Source organism: Melampsora larici-populina (genome assembly GCF_000204055.1).
Source record: "Melampsora larici-populina 98AG31 unplaced genomic scaffold MELLAscaffold_40, whole genome shotgun sequence".
NCBI classification, from domain to species: Eukaryota; Fungi; Basidiomycota; class Pucciniomycetes; order Pucciniales; family Melampsoraceae; genus Melampsora; species Melampsora laricis-populina.
Window position 1 is genome coordinate 278275 of NW_006768804.1, and position 19588 is coordinate 297862.

Here is a 19588-nt window from a genome sequence, read left to right on the forward strand (position 1 = left end):
TCCAAGTCACCTTCAACTTCTGGCAACAGCAAGTGCCTGAATTGGATTTGGAAAGCTCTAACAATAATAAACGTAAGAAACCGGCCGGGAAAACCCGGGCTATCAAGACGAAGATCAAAACACCCGTACCTAAGTACGAAAATTATCAAACGAAAGTGCCCATCAATCTCACGATTCTTAACCCCAAAATCCCCTTTGTCACATTCAAATTGAAACTTTTCCAAGCTTGCGATAAGAAATTGCCTGGGGTTTCTGAATCCCTCACCAACGCCTGGTTTGACAAGACGATCGATATTCAAGGCTTCATTAGTGGAAATCGAAAACAAAAGGCAACCAAGATTGTAGTTGAGGACACCCTTACCTATCTTGATTTCATGAACGCTGCCCAGCTCGTACCTCCTTCTACCACCATGGGCTTTAAAATCATCCACGAAAACCCCAAGGTCACCAAAAACGCCAATCGCTTCATTGAAAACGAGCGCAAACGCAACGCCCCCCCTTCGGATTCAGAAGACTCCAAAGGTGAAGCGTCTGTGGCTGCTTCTTCTGCAGGGGTAAGTAAGATGTTTTTGATACCTTCCAGACTGCGAACTGACTTTGTCATTATGCCATCTGCAGTCTGCTATCCTCCAAGATGGCGAACACAACCTGCGAGCTTTGATGAAACGCTTCAGTAAGGATTTCTCGCGAGGGGAGAACATCACAAGTGTGACAAACCCAAGAGACCCAGGTCAAATCATTCTACTCAACACTTCTCGCATTCGAACTTGGGCAGATGATTGGGTCAGTTATTTGATGAATTTCTTCTTCCTGGACCTCGGATAGCTGACTCTTGCGGCATCTGCTAATAGGCCGCCGGGGTCCCCGGCGTCGATGAGGTCAACCCACCCGTCAAGCGACCTGAGTTCAAGTGGGTAGCGGTGGCAGACTACGAGAAGGAGAAGAGCAAACTCTTAGGTTTGATCCCTCCTACTCAATCAGAACCATCTCCTGCCACCGGTGCGGTTATTCACCATAACTACTATGGTCAGCCGTTTGCCCCCGCTGGATTCGTTCCCCCAGTACCCACGGTTCCCTTCGGTGCACCCCCCATGGCCACCTCGTCAATGCCTGAGGTGGCCCCTGTGCCTGCTCGCCTGCGTTTGTCACCACCTCCCACCATTCCTCCTTTTGAAGAGTTTTTGGCTTTCGCCGGGATTACTCCTGACATGAAGAAGACGCGCGACATCCTCGCCGAAGAAGGCATCAACGACTTCGGACGACTATTAGACCAACAGACCTATTCCTTTGCCAACTTCCGGAGCATGGGGATACCCTTCGCTCACGCCGATGATATTTCAAAGGCCATTCCGCGATTCAACCAGGTTCTTAAATCAGCCAAATGAAGATTCACCAATATTGAGGTATTGTGACGAGAAGTGATTGAGACTCACTTCTAGAAACTGTCACGGGAATTCAGGTTAGTGTTTCAGGTATTGTGACGAGAAGTGATTGAGACTCACTTCTAGAAACTGTCACGGGAATTCAGGTATCTCGACAAAGGAGATTTGTCGCTTTTCAGTGCTGTGCGCTATATTTCCCCTTGATTGGCTTTGAAAAACCTCCCTTTGGAAACCATTCAAACCCAAAGCACCTAGAGACCTGACTTTAAGTAATGAACCTAGAGAGACCCGACTGTGAAAAAGTCACAATCCGTGTGAGGATGTGACTGCTTTCCAGTAGCAAGGGTCATGGTTTGGGTCATTCCGAGTATCCTGAACATTTTGTTTTTGTTTTCAAAACCCAAAAAAACTCTTTGGCTGTTTGTGTCCGCCAAAGAGTTGATTTTTTTTTTTGGTTTGGGACAAGGAGTTCGACTTGAAATGTCAAACTTTTGGGACCTCACTTGGTAATGCTCAATTAGGGACTTGGGTTTGGATTGTTTTTAGACTGGGGGACATTGTATTGGTCAAAGAGCCGTGTATGTATTGCTCAAAACGGCCTAACTTAGAGATCGATCAAAGACTGAGACAAATTCCCTTTCCCTACATCCCCTACAACCAATAACCACAAACCGCATATAGCTTATGCATCAGAGCCCCGGTAAACAACTTCCAAGTTGAATCGATGATCACATATTCCTTCTCATCCGCAACGGCTTGCTTGAGCAGTTGAGTTCGGCGAAAGTAAGATTTAAGGACACTGAAGGCCTTTTCGATGGGATTCAGATCAGGTGAGTACGGTGGGAGGTACAAGATCCGTATGCCTTGCTCTTCCGCCATCTCGGCAATGCGTCCCCCGTGGTGGATCCGCGCATTGTCCATCACCAACACTGAGTTGGCTTGAGGATACGGGTTCATTACCGGAAACTACATAAGGACCAAGTCAGTTCAGGATGGTGAAAGTAGAGAGAGAAAACTCACCAATCTATGTTTGAGATAACTTTCGAAGTCTTCCCGGAGGTAGCTGCCTTCTTGGCAATCCACAGCGAGCACTCCACCGCGAAATATAGCCGGGAGGAGGGAGAATCGTTTCCCTCCTCTGCTCCAAGGAATTCGGCTGGTCCGTATGCCTTTTCTGGCACGGCCATACTGTCGACCGAGATACCGTTCCTGTACCGAACACTCATCTGTTGCACAGTTAGAATGCGCTTGGCGCAGCGGAAATCAAACAGACAAAAGACGTACCCAAGAATACAAGCATATTGGGCGTTAACGCTCCCACGGCATGCAAAAACTTAGCTCGCTTGGACGCACTTTGATTTGGGTGCACCGTCCTAGCCTTCTTGAGCGTCAAGTTCAGTCGATCTTTAAGGTCCATTGACAAGGTTTGTAACGAGACCCACTTCCCGGTACGGCGATAAACGCCGTACCGATATTCGTCCAAGTACAGAGCCGGGTCCCCCTCGAGAAGCTCCAGAATAAAATCTCTGTCTTCGTCGGTCAGGGCGGTGTTTCTTCCAAGACGTGCGTACTCTTCAGGGTTGTTAACCACTGCTTTGGTTTGTCGATATAATGAGTGCCATCGTGAGATAGTGCGGCGGTGGACTGGCGACTTCAGGAGGCGACGGACGTGTTCAATCGTTTTCCCGTCGCGGAGGTATTGCACAGCGAGGACCTTGATGCCGACATCGTATTTCGATGGTCGGGTACGCATAGCTAGAAGGCACTCGGAAACGGTCAGTGTCTTGGGTTGTTAGGATGGGGAGAGTGGATGACGGACCTAGGGGTTGGAGACGCCGGGATGCGATGTGAAGGATGGGATGCTGAGTGAATAAAATTGCCAAAAAAAAAAATGGTTCCGAAAGATCACGTCTCAGGTGTTTCGGGGTTTGGGGTTGACCTACTTGCCGGTCCGGATTAGCTGTGCTGCGCTGCGCGGCGCGGCTGTATTAGGGGGGGGGAACGAAAAAATTGTGCGCCCATGACATGAATTTCCTGAATAGCTGTAGTTTATTTGAACAAGTCAGTTGTTTCCATCTCATAAGGCATGGTACTTTTCCCCAATCAACAGATCTTTCAAAAGTTGTTGATTTTAAGAACAGTGTTAGTCACATACAACTTATCCATGATTGACCATGGTAGGAATCAATTGATCCAAAGTCCTATGATTGACTCAAAGATTTCATTCAACTTTGCCTTAGCAACATCCTTTGTAAGGAAGCATTTGGATGTTGACAAGTTAAATCTTGGAGAAGCTTGGAGATCAAGGAGAAGAAGAGTCAGAAATTGTGACCATTTCAAGTGTCTTAACGGTATGATATCACACATCACAATTCGTGACAAAAAATCCATTAGCTTGTGCCCTTTCACTGCTCTGTATCTCCCATTCCCACCACCCTCCCTTAAAACACTTGCAGTGCTGTCAAGATACAGTGTATGCCTTGAAACATAGCTTCAGGCGTTTTCCTGGTCATCCTCCTTTGAGGGAATTGGCAAGCGCGGTATGTAAGTTACATACACATAAGGAATGAACGTGCCTCTCGAGTCTCACCTGTCACTGTGCGGCGGCTTGGCGCCAATGACCTATGTAGTAGTAGATAAAATGATTAAAATGTAAACATTGCGATATAACCTCTAACGCCTTGATGTAAATCAAAGTAGGTTGTGAGACGAGGTTTGGGTGGAATGTCCTCTCAGCAGCTGCGAATTCTTATTGCAATTCAACTTTCTGGACCAAACCTCGAAAAAATTCTAACAAACGTCACATATAACAAATTATTATTATTCAATGAAACAAACAAACATAAAATTCTAACAAACGTGTATCTTTTGTTTATAACATCTTCAGTGTATCTTCATCCATCATTTTCTCGTTATCAGTAGAGTTGAATCTACGTTAAACTTCATACAAGATACATCGCATCTTTTCTTTTGATAAAAAATTGAAAATTGAAAAAAAAAAACATTTTTTTGTATTTATTTATTTTTAAAAAAACCATTTTTTTGTATTTATTTATTTTTTTGAAAAAATGTAAAGGAAGATTCAATCAAAATAGACTATTTATTTTACGCAATAGATAGGACACTCTTTCATACTTTTTTCAAGTTGTAACTCGCGCCTATAAAAATTCAATTCATGAACCCCGCAAAAGAAAAACCAAAGTCGATTAGTTAAGTTGTATAGTTTGATATCTTTTTCTTGAAGGATAATATATAAAGAAAGAAAGAAAAAAACCCTTACGTTTTACCTTCGAATTCACCAACGATAACAAAACGAACGTGCACTGAAACACAATAACCAAGAAGTCAATTCGAGAGATCTCATAAATCCGATTTGAGATAAAAGATGCTTACTCCATCTCGCGCTTAAACCAATTGGGAGTCTTGAACTTGAATCAAAATAAGAAATCAAATGGGGTATTAAATCAGGTGTTAAACCTTCAACCCTCAAATATTCAATTGGACCATGAAAGACCTCCAACAAGGCTATTTCCAAGAATCAATCGCCCCCCAACAAAATCAATAAATAAATGTCTAAGCTTTGTATTATCAAAAAGATTTTACGAAAAGAAAGATTATTGACCTGATTGAGGGATAACGGGTCGGTCTGAAACCCTTGTAGAATCTTTGTATGGATTCATTACATGGTTTTCGCGATTTAATTGAATTACAACCGGAATCGAAGCGTACATGAATGGATTGTCTAAAGTCCTTCTGATCACTAAAGAATACCCAAAAAATCGTCAAATCAGTACAAAGAAAATGAAAAGTTTCTTATTGAATTGAGTTTTGATGTTTTCTCCTTACCCATACTAACGAAAGCTGGTTCTTGCGACGTGAGAGGCTCAGGAACCAAGCCTGAATATCTACATCGACATGCCGGGTCGACACAGACTTTCAAGAAGAAATGGAAAAGCAAAACGATGCAAGAAAGTTCAAGTTTCATCAATTTCAATGAAAATTTATCAAAGAATAAAACTCACCTAAGAGGACTCGTTGAATCGCGTCGATAAGATCGGGGAGCGTGGGAAGATTTCGAAGGTTTTCTTCATTATCAAAATAATTCATAATTTGAGACGATGGTCGAAGAAGTCCTCCTGTCGATGGACCAGGATTCAAAGGGGATGTTGCTCTAGTATTAGCCCCATATGGAATCGCAGAAGTGGAAGCATGCGGGCAATGTGATCCAGTTGATTCGGTGGGCGTTACTTGATGATTCGTGTGAATATCCTTAAGAGATGCCTTTAAAAAGTCGTGCGGGAGATGAACAGATTGATCATACTCTTTATACATCCATCTATTTAATTCTGGGTTTTCTTTAATTTTTGCGAGTCCTGTGTTGTGGATTATTTCTCCTTCACTGTCTGTTTGATTCGGATTATGGTAAACGTCCGCTTGCCTCACGTATTGTTGTGGTTCATAATTCATAAAACGACTTTTCAAACGATCCCAGGTTTCTTTGATTTCTTCTTCATTAAGTTTTAAAGTCAAGCCACTTTGCAAAGCAAGCGGATCAACTGATTTTCCTTTATCTTTCGTATCGACTACTTTGTTTCAAAATGGTTTATCAAATCAGTTTTTTTATCATGAAAATGAATTTACTATTTAATGATTTAGACTGTGTATCTACCTCTTCTGTTATTATCATCATCGGTTTTGTGGAAAACTGGTAGGTTCGGACGTGGATAAACTCTTTGGTCTTTATTCATTGTAATAGTATTGTGAGCTTCATAGACCCCAAATAAAACAGAAGAATAAAGAGAAAGACGCAATTCGATCATCAGTATTCTTGAATTGACGTTTGTCTTGTGGCATAGAGGAAAATGATGCATAAACTAGCGGATCATATAGACTTACAGGGTCCTCGATCATTACTGAGTTTATAATCAGTCATCGTCATACCTGGTCGACCTACAAGATTTTTGCCCATGGTCGCATGGAAGAACATTAGCTTTCTCTACCGGTTTAGTAAAATGTTTCAATAAGATCTTGACGAACGATTTAAATTATTATGAACACCTGGAGGCACTCTTCCTGGGGATATAGAGTTGATTGAAGGTAGTTTTCTCATCGGTAAATTGGAAGCTATATCGATATCGATCATGTGGAGGTTCAAAACAATATTCAATATATTTTCTATATGATCCAGAGTTTCCTTAGTAAATGAAAATTTAGGATTCAAGACTCACGCTTTACACGAGAGCTCCTATCCTGAGCGCTGATCATGAGGTTTAAGCTCATTTTGTCAAGGTTTTTAAAAAATAGATCTTTGTAAAGAGTTAGAAAGGGTCAAGAGAGTTATGAGGACAGGGTTAAGAGAGTTATGAGGAAAGGTTCAAGAGAGTTATGAGGAAAGGGCTAAGAGAGTTATGAGGAAAGGTTTAAGAACGAATTGAAAACGGGTCAAGGATGAGTTAATAACGACTTAAGAAAAGATATGGTTCGCAAAAAAGACAAGAAAAGAACTCGATCTTTATTTCACGTCAAGTAAAAGAAAAATTAAAAAGAAATAGAAAGCGACGAGGATAAAATTTATAATTAATAGTTTCACTTCGAAGGGTAAGATTTGAAGGATGACGATTTCGTACATTTGGAGAGAATGTTGGACGTTTTATAGTGAAAAATCGACTTCAATTCGTACTCATTTTTTTTTGACTTAGTCTAGACCAGATCGGAGGGGTAAGAATACTAAGCTTGATGGTGTAGAGTCCAGAGCGTGGTGTTTGGAGTTCTTTGGTGGGGTTCCTTCATCTAGTAATGATTTAAGGAAGTATCCTTATTTTAAGGTTGATTACTTTGCGATTATCAGATCCATTACGATTTCTATCCTGATTACTTTCTTGACGTCAGGTTGGAAGAATTCGGAATTCATCTGATCAAGATAACATCTATGAGCGCTGAGATAACCTGCTGATGGATAACAATTGCAAATCACTTACCATCCTCACTTAATTCATCTAATTTCTAAAGTCACCTTCACCTTCCCTCAGCCATCCCGTTACGTACCTTCCTTCCAAGTGTCTGTGACTTTGCCATTTACTCTTGTTTCTTGAGCATCGGTCCTGGTGTTTTGAATGGAATCTGAACGAATCTCAGAAAGGTGCCTTTGTTTTTTGTGTTTGCTTTCTCTAGCTTAGTATCGAGAAGTCGGATGTCAACTGATCAAGATGACTTCCTTATCAAGTGCTCAGAGGTGACTTTAGTGTAAATAAAAAATGAATATCATGTACCATCCCCAATGATTTCACCTCTGAGCTCACCTTTTCTTCACGTGCCTCCACCGTGGCCTCCACTAGCCACCACGTGCCTCCACTTTCCTCCACCTCTCTATTTCAGTTTCAATCTTAAGACTTTCATATAGAGAGGTAGATTATTCAACTGCTGAAGATTCCACTTCGTCGCGCCGCAGTCTTATTTCACGATTCAGCACTGCAGTCGTACCTTGCAAGTTGTAACATTGGCATTGTTTTTGGTCGTCTCTGATGTCTTTGCGGGAAAGAAACTTCAAAGGGTTTCAATTTATAACAAGTGACATACTTGAATCATATCATCTAATGTTTGAATAATGAACAAGTCTGTTGCTTTCTTTTTGTTTTAAGACGAGAAGGTCTTGGGATGATTGGCCGATGATAATGTCATCACTCTCTGCTAAGCCCATGAAGGTATTCGGAGAGAGAGATAGAGGAAGGCGAACAGTTTTAGGGGTCTGAAGGTTCTTTGTCGTGTACAAGATGACTTAGGACACAAATGGACCTTTTAGGTGTTTCTTGATGATACAGAGTAGGCAACCTAGCGAACATTTGTACATGTTTTGTCGTTATGAAATCGGCTTTGCTTATGGACTAGATTTACAACATGAAGGAGACCTAACTTGATTCCATCATACCAACAGTCGGTAAAATTACAAGATACCAATTTCACATTTCAAAGGCTTTTCCGACGAGATGACTCAACTTGAACCCTAGATCATAATTTTTATCTGACCAAGATTCAGAAGGCTGCTTTTATAGAATTCAATGCGAACTTCTTCTCATCGTGGCTCATGTTTTCAAGAGCCTAAGCTATATTCCATCATCAAGGATCGTTTTGTACGAGATCGGGAAATTTGATATCATACTTGCATCAATGCTGATGAATATGAATCAAACTTATCTCTTCTCTCGTCTATTTCTCTTTGAAGGGGAGACATGCAATATGCCTACTGGGTTGTTTTGAACCTTAGGCCTTTTACACCAAGTCCTGAGGATACTAGATGTGCGATTAGTTAGGTTTTTATTTCAAGTGCTGAGGATATCAGACGCGTAACTGTTTACGCGGCCCCATTGTTTACGTAAAGTATACTCTATCCTCTGGCTACAAGTTTATGATTTCACTCGTTTACTTCCTTCACCGTACCGATTCTTTCATATCAACCATTCACACACGATGACTTATGGGATTGGTTATACGTTCAAATAATCAGACTTAGCTAGAAGAGCTTACCTGTCTGAAACGACGAGACAAAGGCGATGAACTTCATATAACTGTTCAGTCTTCCTAAATTGATTCAATGCAATCTATCGGTTTCTCTACCTTCTCCTTTCTCAATTTTTAAATTCATACAATATGTTGTATGAACCGTTTGTTTGACTCAGATCACGAGAATAAGTGTAAACCACTTTGCCTCTTAAATCATGGTACCATCTGTCTCTTTCTATAGCGAGCTGGATCTCTTGGTTGCTTTGATCCTTCCAGATCTAAAGGATCGAGAGCGAAAGATATACCCGTGTTTTGATCGCAGATTCCTTTGTTCAGTTGGTAGCTAGGCAATCGACCTTACATTTGGGCCATGTAGTTGCACCTCGCTACAATGGGGCGCACACTCTTTCAGAGGTTTGGTGTGGGTTCAAGATCGGTCGTGATCAAAGTGATAAGATAATCACAAAGTGGCTGCACGCTACACCAGTGCCATGAAGGATAAATGGCTCCGAACTGTGTCCTATTGGCCGTCCCCCTGAACTCAAATCTGTGGTAAACTCAAAAGTACCACTTACTAGGAGGCTTATTTTCAGATTGAAGACAAAAAGTGTCACTGTAGTTTATAAGATACGTCTCCTGTCTTCCTTTAACACGTTCTTTTGTATAAATCCAAGCATTTGACTGATAAGAAAACATGAAGCATGAAATGCTATACGAAAGTATTCAACTCTTTGGACACACATGGCATAAGTGTACGAGACAGACAATGGCAGTCTATAATTGGGTTTAGTCAAGCTTCACTCAACATCCAAAGTGCGTATATTTAAATGTAGCATGCCCGCATCATCAAGGTGATGGTGCTGAGCTCTTCCCAGGAAAGTCTGAATGTATCGTTTGCCCCTGATGATATCACAAGCAAGCACGAGATACGGCTTGGGCTGTTTGATTGAGTGATACGTGCGTTCCCTGTTGACTGGAGCAATATACAATATTTGATTGCTGAGGATCGGGTGGAAGATTGAAATAAATAAACTGAATCAAGAATCTCATATGAATCAGGGTGAACGGCGAGGAGCTCAGCGGTATAAAATTTTCGATTTCCAAGAGGTTGTGGACGTAGTACAGGAAGCAGGAGTACGTAACACAGCGGTGCACAGCTGCTCAGCAGCTTGACACATGTGTGTTTGCGCTCGCAGACTCTCAGAGTGGTTGGGGAATCAGGAAGACTTGTGTATTTCAACAAAGGAGTCCTGAAGCCACAGAGTTCTTGTCTTGGATTAAATTTAAATGGTTCATTCCTATAAATCATAACAGTCTCCATCTTCATTTGAAGTTGACTTGATTCGAATTTTACAACTCAAACCAATCGATCGACTTTCTTCATCATGACTGAAGCTTTTGCCACTTTATGGGATACGGCTCAATGTTACCTTAAAGCTAACTTCTTTTGTCGCTCTCAACGCTGGGATGCTAGTCAGATGCCCGACCAATCTGGTGAGGATCGATCTATCTTTCTTAAATTCGATTTCTGAGCGCAACAATAACATGACTCGATCGAAATCTGACTTTCTACTCTCGTGTCAAATATCATCCTAGGTCGTGTTGCGATTGTGACTGGTCGGTGTCCTTTTAAACAAATTCTGTCTGATTCTGTCATGAGATCATAAAGTCATCTAACCCCCTGATTGTCTTTCACCTATGACTCATTCTCAACGATGAACATCTATAGGGGGAAATACAGGAATCGGTCTAATTGCTTGCATCGAGCTTGCTCGGCGTGGTGCCAAAGTCTAGTGAGCGATCGACAGTTCATGTAGCATCACCTATCATCACCAGATCCTAGTCGAGAGCTTATTTCAATGCAACCCAAAACCAGTATGGCTTCTCGTACCGAGTCACGAGCGAAGACTGCGATCGCGAAGATTAAGAAGGAGGTCCCTGAAGCCAAAGTCGAATTTCTTTACTTTGATCTTACTATCTTGTCTTCTGCTAAGAAGGCTGCGGACGAGTTCTTGGCTAAAGAAGAACGACTGGACATTCTCCTCAATAATGCTGGAATAGTTGAGTTTGGGTCGCTATGATGGAACTTGATGGTACAAAAGATGATGAAGAGACTGATCTTGGCTGACTCTGATACAGATGGCGACTCCCTATGAGCTTAGTCCTGATGGCATCGAGCTTCAAGCTTGTAACGGAACTGGTCATTTTGCTTTGACCACTCTTCTTTTGCCGATCTTAAAGAAGACTTCGCAACTCGATAATACGCATGTTCGGATTGTAAATCTCTCTAGTTTGGCTCATAACCAAACCGGAACCCCATCATTTACTTCCTTGGAGGGATTGAATAAAAAATGGGGTAGTAACGGCACACGTTACGGGCAGAGCAAATTGACTGTGAGTGCAGCTGTGGATAATGTCTACTAAAATCAATATGAGCATTGCTAATCAATACTTATCTCGTGATGCATATTTGAAGAACATACTGTTGACAAACGAGCTCCAAAAGAGACTTCAAGACACCAACATATTTTGCCTCTCTGTCGTACGCCATTCCCTTCTGATATATGATTCTTCTTACCTATCATTATACGCACTCGAGCATCAACACAAAATCATGACAACCTCACATCTTGACAGCACCCTGGGGTGGTTGCCACTGAACTCTCAAGGGGTGCGTCTACTGGATTGTTAGACCATGTTAATTGTTTCCGACATTGATTCGATATTCTTGATTGTGAATGCCAGGGATTGTGAAAGCCACCCCTGTGATGGGGCAATTGATAGTAAGTGTAATTATTTTGGGTCTACGTAAATTACTGGTATGATCGCTGATCCTATCATTCAAAGTCGGCCTTTTGTACCAACACATGGATATTTGCCACACCTTATGCAGGAGCGCAAACGTCCTTGTACGCTGCTACATCCCTCGAAATTGAACAAAAGAATTTGAAGTGAGCTTATGTTCATCATCAAATTCCTTATAATCATGGCAAAGCTATCATAAACTTGATTTGACTTGCGCAACAACGGGACTGACTTTGATTTGAAAATTACAGGGCAGGTTACCTCGTACCCTACGGGCAAGTAGGACGAAAGAGTTTATTGGCGCAAGATCCCGATGGGAAGCTGGGTCAAGAGTTTTGGAACTTATGTGAAAAATTGGTAGCTGATGCAGAAAATAAATAGAGTGGGTCCTTCATGAATTTGATCTGATTAGACATGCTCAAACTGATCTTTTTTGAAATAGATTGTGACTACTTTTTACTTTACTTGCAATATTTGTATGTAGTATTATCTAGAATGTACTCTAGAGTGCCATCCCATATCATGAAATCAGGGCTATCGTGTCTTGATTCTAGCTTATCTATTTAGGAGTGAATTTTCGCAATGCAGCACAAATTATACAATCTCTTCCGGATATACAATCCAGGACCAGCCTATGTATGCACTTCTCTGATCACTGTGGAAGACTTGCACAGTTACAACATATACAGCATTTTGAGGTGAATTAACATGATCAGACCAATGAAATGAATTTATCAAAAAAGTAGGAAAGCTTGTGAACCTGGAAGGCTTGGTGGGGGTAGGCATGAGAATAATGATACTAGAATTTGAGGGAGGGATAATGCAATGTGGTTTGAAATGGACAATATATGGATGATCTATAGAGAAGGAAGAAGTGGATGTATCTATCTTCAAGATGCAAGATTAATGTTAGTAAAGTGAAATATAAGGTAAGATGTAAAAAATTAGGAGCATTGAGAGGGGAAACATCATGACAATGTGTTGTCAACACATTGTCATGAGATTGGATGAGAAGTGGAATTTCAAGCAGATAGTATAGATAAGTTGGAAGATGAAGTCAGCATGTGTGCAGGTACTGATCAAAGCAATTCAAATGGGCAGAGGTATGATGAATCATATCACCTGAAATAAAAATTCAGGATGTATGAAAACCAAATAAGATTTCCTGATGGTATTATTAGCTCACTGAATAAAACTTTGATCACCTATGATGAGACCATTGCTTCTCTTCTTATTTTCACCTTGTAAACCAGTCATGAAAAGTCTCTCTTTTCAAAAGGCTTTGCGGTTGATGGGCCATCAAGGAAAGGATATTTTAGATATCTTGACTCTTGTTGAACCTTGGGCACTCTGATGGCTATATGACCTTATGGTTTTTTATACCAATGATGAATATGCAGCTGCTGTATCTTTTTATAGAGAAAGCCTCTATCTATATGTCATAGTATAGCCAATGAAGCTAGTAGTAGAATCATGAATATCAAGATCTGGATGCACATACATATGTCCAAGAAGGTTGTTTGCTAAAAGATATGAGCACTAATTATATCAATAACCAAAAGTACACAAAGTTGAGTTTTATCATGGGTCACTTGATGATGTAAACATGGAACAAGAATGACATTGAGAGCTATGTTTGAAACACTGTCTTTTCAAGAACAAGCTATGTCTGCATTGTTTCTTTGGGTATCTTTCTCATCATAATTGCTGCTTGGGATGCTAAAGGTGTGTTTACTTGAGAAACTTCAACAACTTTTGAAGTACAGTGATTCATTTTATTCAGTTGATTCCTCTGATCATTTCTAAATCAAGATCTGAACAGCACAGAAGTAAACAACTGAAAGACACCATTTAGGTACATCTTCATCATCATGTGCCATGATTACAAATCAAACCCACCAATGCAACGTTTATATTATATGATCAATGAACATCCAATCCTTCTTATTTTGATCAAATGATGTTGAACTTGAATTGATACAGAATTGTGCAATCACATCACATACTCCTGTGACAATATTTTGATTGATCCAATTTGTACACCTCTTCTCTCATGGAGCTCCACAGCTGCATTTCTTTCCATCCAAATAAATTTGTGGTTTTGCATTTTGACACCCAAAAAATCAGTGTACCATACTAAGTGAAATCAAGTTCATGAGTAATTCAAAGTAGCACAATCAAGGAAAGCAAACCCACTTTGAAGCTGGGTCCTGACTCATATGTTGTGACAATGCTGACTTAGTAGTTGCACTGCCTAATATAGACTGGAAAGGGTCAAATTGCATGGAGACCTTGAAATAAGTTTTGTTCTCTGGCTGGTTTCTTTTGTCACAGACCAATCCATCTTGTTTACCATTTTAGAGCCCAGTTACTCTTTGGACCACGTCATCAAGTAGGCAAGATTCTCCAACAAATCCTCAAGGGATTCTTAAGCAGATTGTGATGCAAAGCGTACAAACGATACCCATGAAATCTACTCTGTACAGTTGCCGCTCGATATAAGCACACATTGAGTAAGCATATTTTGCTATAGGAATCAAATTTTGGTGAAACAAAAATGAAAATATGCAGTACACTCCTTTCGAAATGATCAAGGGATTCTTAAGCAGATTGCGATGCAAAGCGTACAAACGATACCCATGAAATCTACTCTGTATCTGGATAGATGAGGGTGGGCGTGGTCGTTTCACGTCAAGTGTGAAATCAAGGTTATTGAGAGGCATCCCAGCTTAACACAAGCTCTGGCACACCCAACCGGAGGGACTTTGTTGAGTCAGAGAGACAGTGTCTTCGCAGCATCACGGCGGGCCACGTCAAACCATGCTCGCACAAGATAGTTGTAAACCAAGGGCATGAGGCATCTTGAACTTTTATATACTCCCACTCAACGCATCTTACATACGAGTATCGGGATGGAAAAAAATGATGGTGACGAGTGAGCATCAAAACCAAGGTTTTGACTGACTTTGAATCATCATCAGAGTGTATGTAAACTTTTTTGGCGAAAAGGCGCGCCGTGTAGCTAGCAGGTGCTCCCATTCAAAAGTGCCCAACATTGTCCGATCGCGTCACCTTCTTATCTCTCTACATATTCGTGCTTGGCCATGGGGGGATTGTGAAAGGCAACATCACGAAATTAGATGCGACAGATGCGACCGAATCGCGCGCCTAGGTACAAACTATACTTGATCTCTATTATCTACTACTGCGTCCAACTCACATCACTTCCAACGGAATCGTATTCGGCTCACCGGCCAAAAAAATCGACCCGGGCCTCAACGTCGGCGGCGTCACCCGCGCTGGCGATTTGGCATTTGCGATAAGAGTCAGCACTCATTGAATCTGACATGAGTAAGGTTTTGCTTCGGTGGGTAGCAAGAGGTACAAACGGCGATTTTGCGCCATGGATGAGCTCGTGCCGAATGAAAAGCATACCGATTACTGCGTAGACCGGCACTCGATAGAATTGACAAGTCTGGCAAAAGCCCTCAGGGGCAGCAAGTGCATCGTGGTTGATCCTCGTCTTTCAGCGTTCAAGAAATGGTCCAGGCAAGCGGCGCAAACGATTTTGCCAGGAAAGTCATTGCCTATAAAATGAAGGGGCTGCTGCTGCTATTGCTCATCAAGATTCCACTCAGAAGATATACTCTCAATTTCTTGTTCATATTCAATACGTGCAATCAGCTGTTTACCTAAGTTTGAAAACAACCAAACTCGATCGGCTCCTAGGATTTCCCTCGATCACACTGTATCCTTTTTTGTCTATAATTGCAACGCGCGCCTCAGATAACAGACAGCAAGATGCCTTCATTGATTTTTTCGCTAGCTGTGACATTTATATCACTCTGTTTTCTAAGTATCCACACAAGATCCGAACCCGATATTCTTCCTACCAGTAAACCTTTACGAAATCACCTTAAAGATTTCATATCTATGACCATGGCCTATGAAGAAAAAGCCCAAATCGATTGCATTGTGAGTTGTGAGAAATCTTTTGTGAAAATACTTTCAGATCATTAACGATCCATGTTTCAAATTCTATACAGAACACATCTCGTCAACTCGAGTTTAGTTGTGGCACAAGAAACTTTCCATGTCTTTGTTTGTAAGTTCTTGTCTTCTTTCCTAAAAAAAATTCTTCTTACATTCAAAAAAATAAATTCTAAAACAAACCCTAATTAAAAATTTCCTCTTTGTTTTCTTAGTGTATATGCAAATCTAGCTGAATGCTTCGATACTCAAATCAATTCACATCAGTATATAATCTATAAAGGTTATTCACAACATTATTGTGCCCAAGCCTCATTTGAGGTTAGAAAACCTCACGAAAGGCGACAAAGATCACCCATTCTATCTTTGGCAGGGCCAGGTTCCTCACAGAATTAGACGGTAACCTATCCTGGATAAAAAAATTGACTCGTTTTAATGCACCTTCATCCTCATTACATTTTTCAAACTATAGACCATAAAGTTGATTGAGTCTGTATGATTAGCCGTATGGAATCTGTTGAAGGTTAGCGCTATCAGATCACATGCTCATATCCTATGCAATATTTACAATTTGAACCTAATAGTACAATCTCTGTGTCTATAAATCCTGATCGTAGTCAGCCTATTTCCGCGACCAAATAGCATCTTATTTTGTTAGGAAACAGGTCTTTTCTACTTGGGTCTTCAGTATATATGCAGCTGCAATTAAATTATCCAGTTGTTGTGCCTCATCCGCGGAGTAGAAGATAGAACTGAAAATCCACACGAGTTTGTGGGAGTCATCCTTATGAAGGGATCAGAGTTTTATCACCAGAGATCCAATGCCTCTGGAAGAAACTGTTGGATGTTCATTACTTTTTTACAATACAGGGTTGCAAAGAATTGATGAGGGTATGCATAGGCATAGATTGGGATGCTGAGTTCTTATTCTCATTCTTAGCCTTAAGTCAACCGTCTCTCTTGTTGCGCTCTCTCTGATAAACAAATATATATTGTTAAAATAAACGAAAAAGTGATTAAAAGCCTTATATGAGTGATATTACCTTCTTTATACACAAGCAAAAAAATACCATAAAATTTGCGATAATGAAACAAAGAAAACAAAAGTGAAAGACCGTAATTCTAATCCAAATCCAAATCAAATCCTTAATGGATCATCACTATACTCATCATCATCAAGTGGAACAAATTTTTCACCACTAACCAACACAGGACTTTCGATTCCGATTTTAACCTTCTCCTTCTTATTCTTAATGATAGAAGACCCTTTACCTTTAATCTTAATATCATCTTTTTTCTCAACCTTTTTCTTTTTCTTTACTTCTGTTGGATTTTTAATTTCTTGTGAACCAGATCCAGTTGCCACTCTAATCCGTTTCTTAACCAGATCATTTTCGATTTGAGGATCATTACTACGAAGTCTTCGTCGATTTGGAATAGCAGGAATCGATCGTAATGCGAGTTCATGTTCATTTTCATTTAATCTTAATGTAATCTCTTCATCCATTCCTTGTTGCATTGGATAATGATTTGGTTTTTCTAATAATGGATCAATCGAATGTTCTAAAAAGAAACTTGAATCCATTCTTGGTTCTTGATCTTCATGTACTTTGATTTTCTTGCTTCTTGGTTGTTTAAGATTCTTGGGTTCTTCAATTTGCTTGAGATCTTGGATTTCTTTTCTTCGTGTAGGTTTTTGAGCATTTGATCGATCTAGAAGTAAATTTGTTGGTTTTTGATTAACTCTTGATCTTAAGAAAGGTTTGATTGGAACAGTAGTAGGTTTTGAGGGTCCCTGCATTGGATCAATGAGACTGGTTAAGATTTGGTTTCGAGCTAATATATATTGAGAAAGAAATGGATTTCCAGAACTCAACTGGTTTACCATCACTTGGATTAGAGTTCTTGATTTGTTTAAAATTCTCATCCTCCTCCTCAAGCTTGGAGTTTAGAGAAATTTGATCACTGATCATGAATGGTCATCAGAATCAAACACATCAAGATATTCATGGAAAGAGAAGTCAATGAGCTTTTAACAAACATTGGTCTTGATTGTTTAGGACGTAATCGACTTCTAATTGAACCATAAGTCTTTGATACTTTTTGTTTATTTTTTGGATGATTGGATGGATTGAATGGGTCATCTTGACTTGTCATATCTTAGTATTGATGTGATCAACAGATTGGAATATATATCAGAATGGAAAGGAGGAATGTTGATGGTGAACAGGAGATGATGGAAAGTCTTACTTTTTAAATTTTCTTGTTATCTTCTCTGACAATATTCTTTTTGTGCTACTTTGCGGTGGTTTGATTGGAATGGTGTTAGTCTGAATCTTGGGTGAGTTTCTTTTGAGAGTGGTCCTGATAATGATAACCGCTGAGGCTGAGGCTTGATGAATGTTTTCCTTCTGTGTCTCTCAAATAACGGTCAACAAAGCTTCGATTGATCGATTTAATGATGAACTCAACTTCAAGCTGTTGACTCAGATTATCTAATCAATTCACAAGAACTTCATTCAAAGAAACAAGGAAAGAAATCAAAAGAAAAGGATCCTTCTTCTCCATCAATTTCCTTCAGCAAATCCTTTCGAAAAACCAAAAAGGAAATCATTTCAGAGAAGTGCTTATCGCTGTCATCTCACATTTGATTATTTTACCTCTTCTACAATGTTCTATGCTACAAAGATCTCGACAAATAGTACTTGCTCAGCAGGTTGCAAAGCCTCACTAGTTTCCAAGTTCCAATCAAAACTTTCAAAGAAGTTCAAAATGTTTCTCTTCATTATGGAGGACGAGAGTCGCGAGCGAGGACCACCTCGAATTATGCACTATGCATTGTGTGCTATGCACTGTGCACCTTGCTCGTGATGCTGGGGGGCAGACAAACTGTACAGATCTGCTCTGTACAGGTCTATCCACCCATACCTTTCCTTTTTGAACTCCCTCTTTGACTCTCCTTAACTTCATGATATGTAGCTCAATTGTTCCACTTAATTTGTTCTTTGGCCACCATGGGTTGTACTCAAAAACATATCTCTTTGTTTAAATTGGGATGGCTACTTTCAAGTTTTGTCTTATCGGTCATTGCGAACCAATAAAAGATAGGCAGACCAGATCGCCATAGAACGACCATGTGTAACTTGAAGTCTTGATATGTATGGTATGACACAAAATATGTTTGATGATCGGAGAAATTGACAAAAGACCACTTCACCTTTACTGTGATATATTACAAGATATATAATGATCGATCAGCTGACCCATTGATGATGACTTCATAGACATATCAAGACGGTGGTTTGGTGGCCCTTGAGTGATAAGCCAGCTTGGCTACAGACGCTGTAAGTGAGCGGTTGAATGACCGGAAAGGTTAACTTAACGAAGTCCCCAAACTTAACTAAGTCCCAAGTTAACCGGAAAGGTGTGACTGGTTACTGGAGGCGTACGATCAATCCTTCATCTAAAAACCAAGTTCGTGATCCTGGTTGTTAAGCAGTCGACCGACCTTACATTAATATGACTTTGGATGGTGGCCCAACCCTGAAGGCTTGTCTTTCAAGTGATGACTTCAAAGAGAAAGGCATGACTAAAGAAATTATTCAGAGAAATTTCTAGGAGGTTCGTCGGTTGATGCTTCATCAAAGATCCGTAGTTGCTGGTTCCAGATGCGTCTGGACTCTGAGAGCACAGTGCATATGTAGTCATCTGTTACACAGTGCATAGCACACAATGCATAGTGCATAATTCGAGGTGGTCCTCGCTCGCGACTCTCGTCCTCCATACTTCATCATACGTTGCCAGAGCTGGTTACATTCGGCTTTCACAAAAGTGCTTTGTGCCATTTGCGCATCGTTTTTTGACCAGTAAAAAATTCGGTGTCTGAACATACGGCTTTGTCCAATGATCCACAC

General features: G+C 40.5%; 3 protein-coding genes across 3 annotated transcripts; 1 reads left to right on the forward strand and 2 right to left on the reverse strand.

Annotated features, from left to right (window-relative positions):
• Nucleotides 1-4482: 4482 nt before the first annotated feature.
• Nucleotides 4483-6647, reverse strand: MELLADRAFT_109922 (uncharacterized protein; the record flags this gene model as incomplete). Its single annotated transcript, XM_007414053.1, has 9 exons — nucleotides 4483-4540; nucleotides 4663-4705; nucleotides 4776-4907; nucleotides 5005-5142; nucleotides 5229-5315; nucleotides 5405-5965; nucleotides 6052-6147; nucleotides 6279-6332; nucleotides 6611-6647. The coding sequence occupies 9 exons, from the start codon at nucleotides 6645-6647 to the stop codon at nucleotides 4483-4485; spliced, it is 1206 nt and encodes a 401-aa protein (XP_007414115.1).
• Nucleotides 6648-10158: 3511 nt separating this feature from the next.
• On the forward strand, nucleotides 10159-12241 carry MELLADRAFT_75424 (uncharacterized protein; the record flags this gene model as incomplete). The annotated part of the gene is made up of 11 exons (XM_007413951.1): nucleotides 10159-10373; nucleotides 10476-10496; nucleotides 10609-10672; nucleotides 10756-10939; nucleotides 11019-11273; nucleotides 11356-11421; nucleotides 11517-11550; nucleotides 11625-11662; nucleotides 11727-11830; nucleotides 11936-12066; nucleotides 12127-12241. The coding sequence occupies 10 exons, from the start codon at nucleotides 10265-10267 to the stop codon at nucleotides 12063-12065; spliced, it is 1005 nt and encodes a 334-aa protein (XP_007414013.1).
• Nucleotides 12242-16812: 4571 nt separating this feature from the next.
• MELLADRAFT_109924 (uncharacterized protein) lies at nucleotides 16813-17831 on the reverse strand (the record flags this gene model as incomplete). Its single annotated transcript, XM_007414052.1, has 3 exons — nucleotides 16813-17510; nucleotides 17560-17639; nucleotides 17716-17831. 3 exons carry the CDS (start codon nucleotides 17829-17831, stop codon nucleotides 16813-16815), a joined length of 894 nt encoding a protein of 297 aa, XP_007414114.1.
• Nucleotides 17832-19588: the final 1757 nt, after the last annotated feature.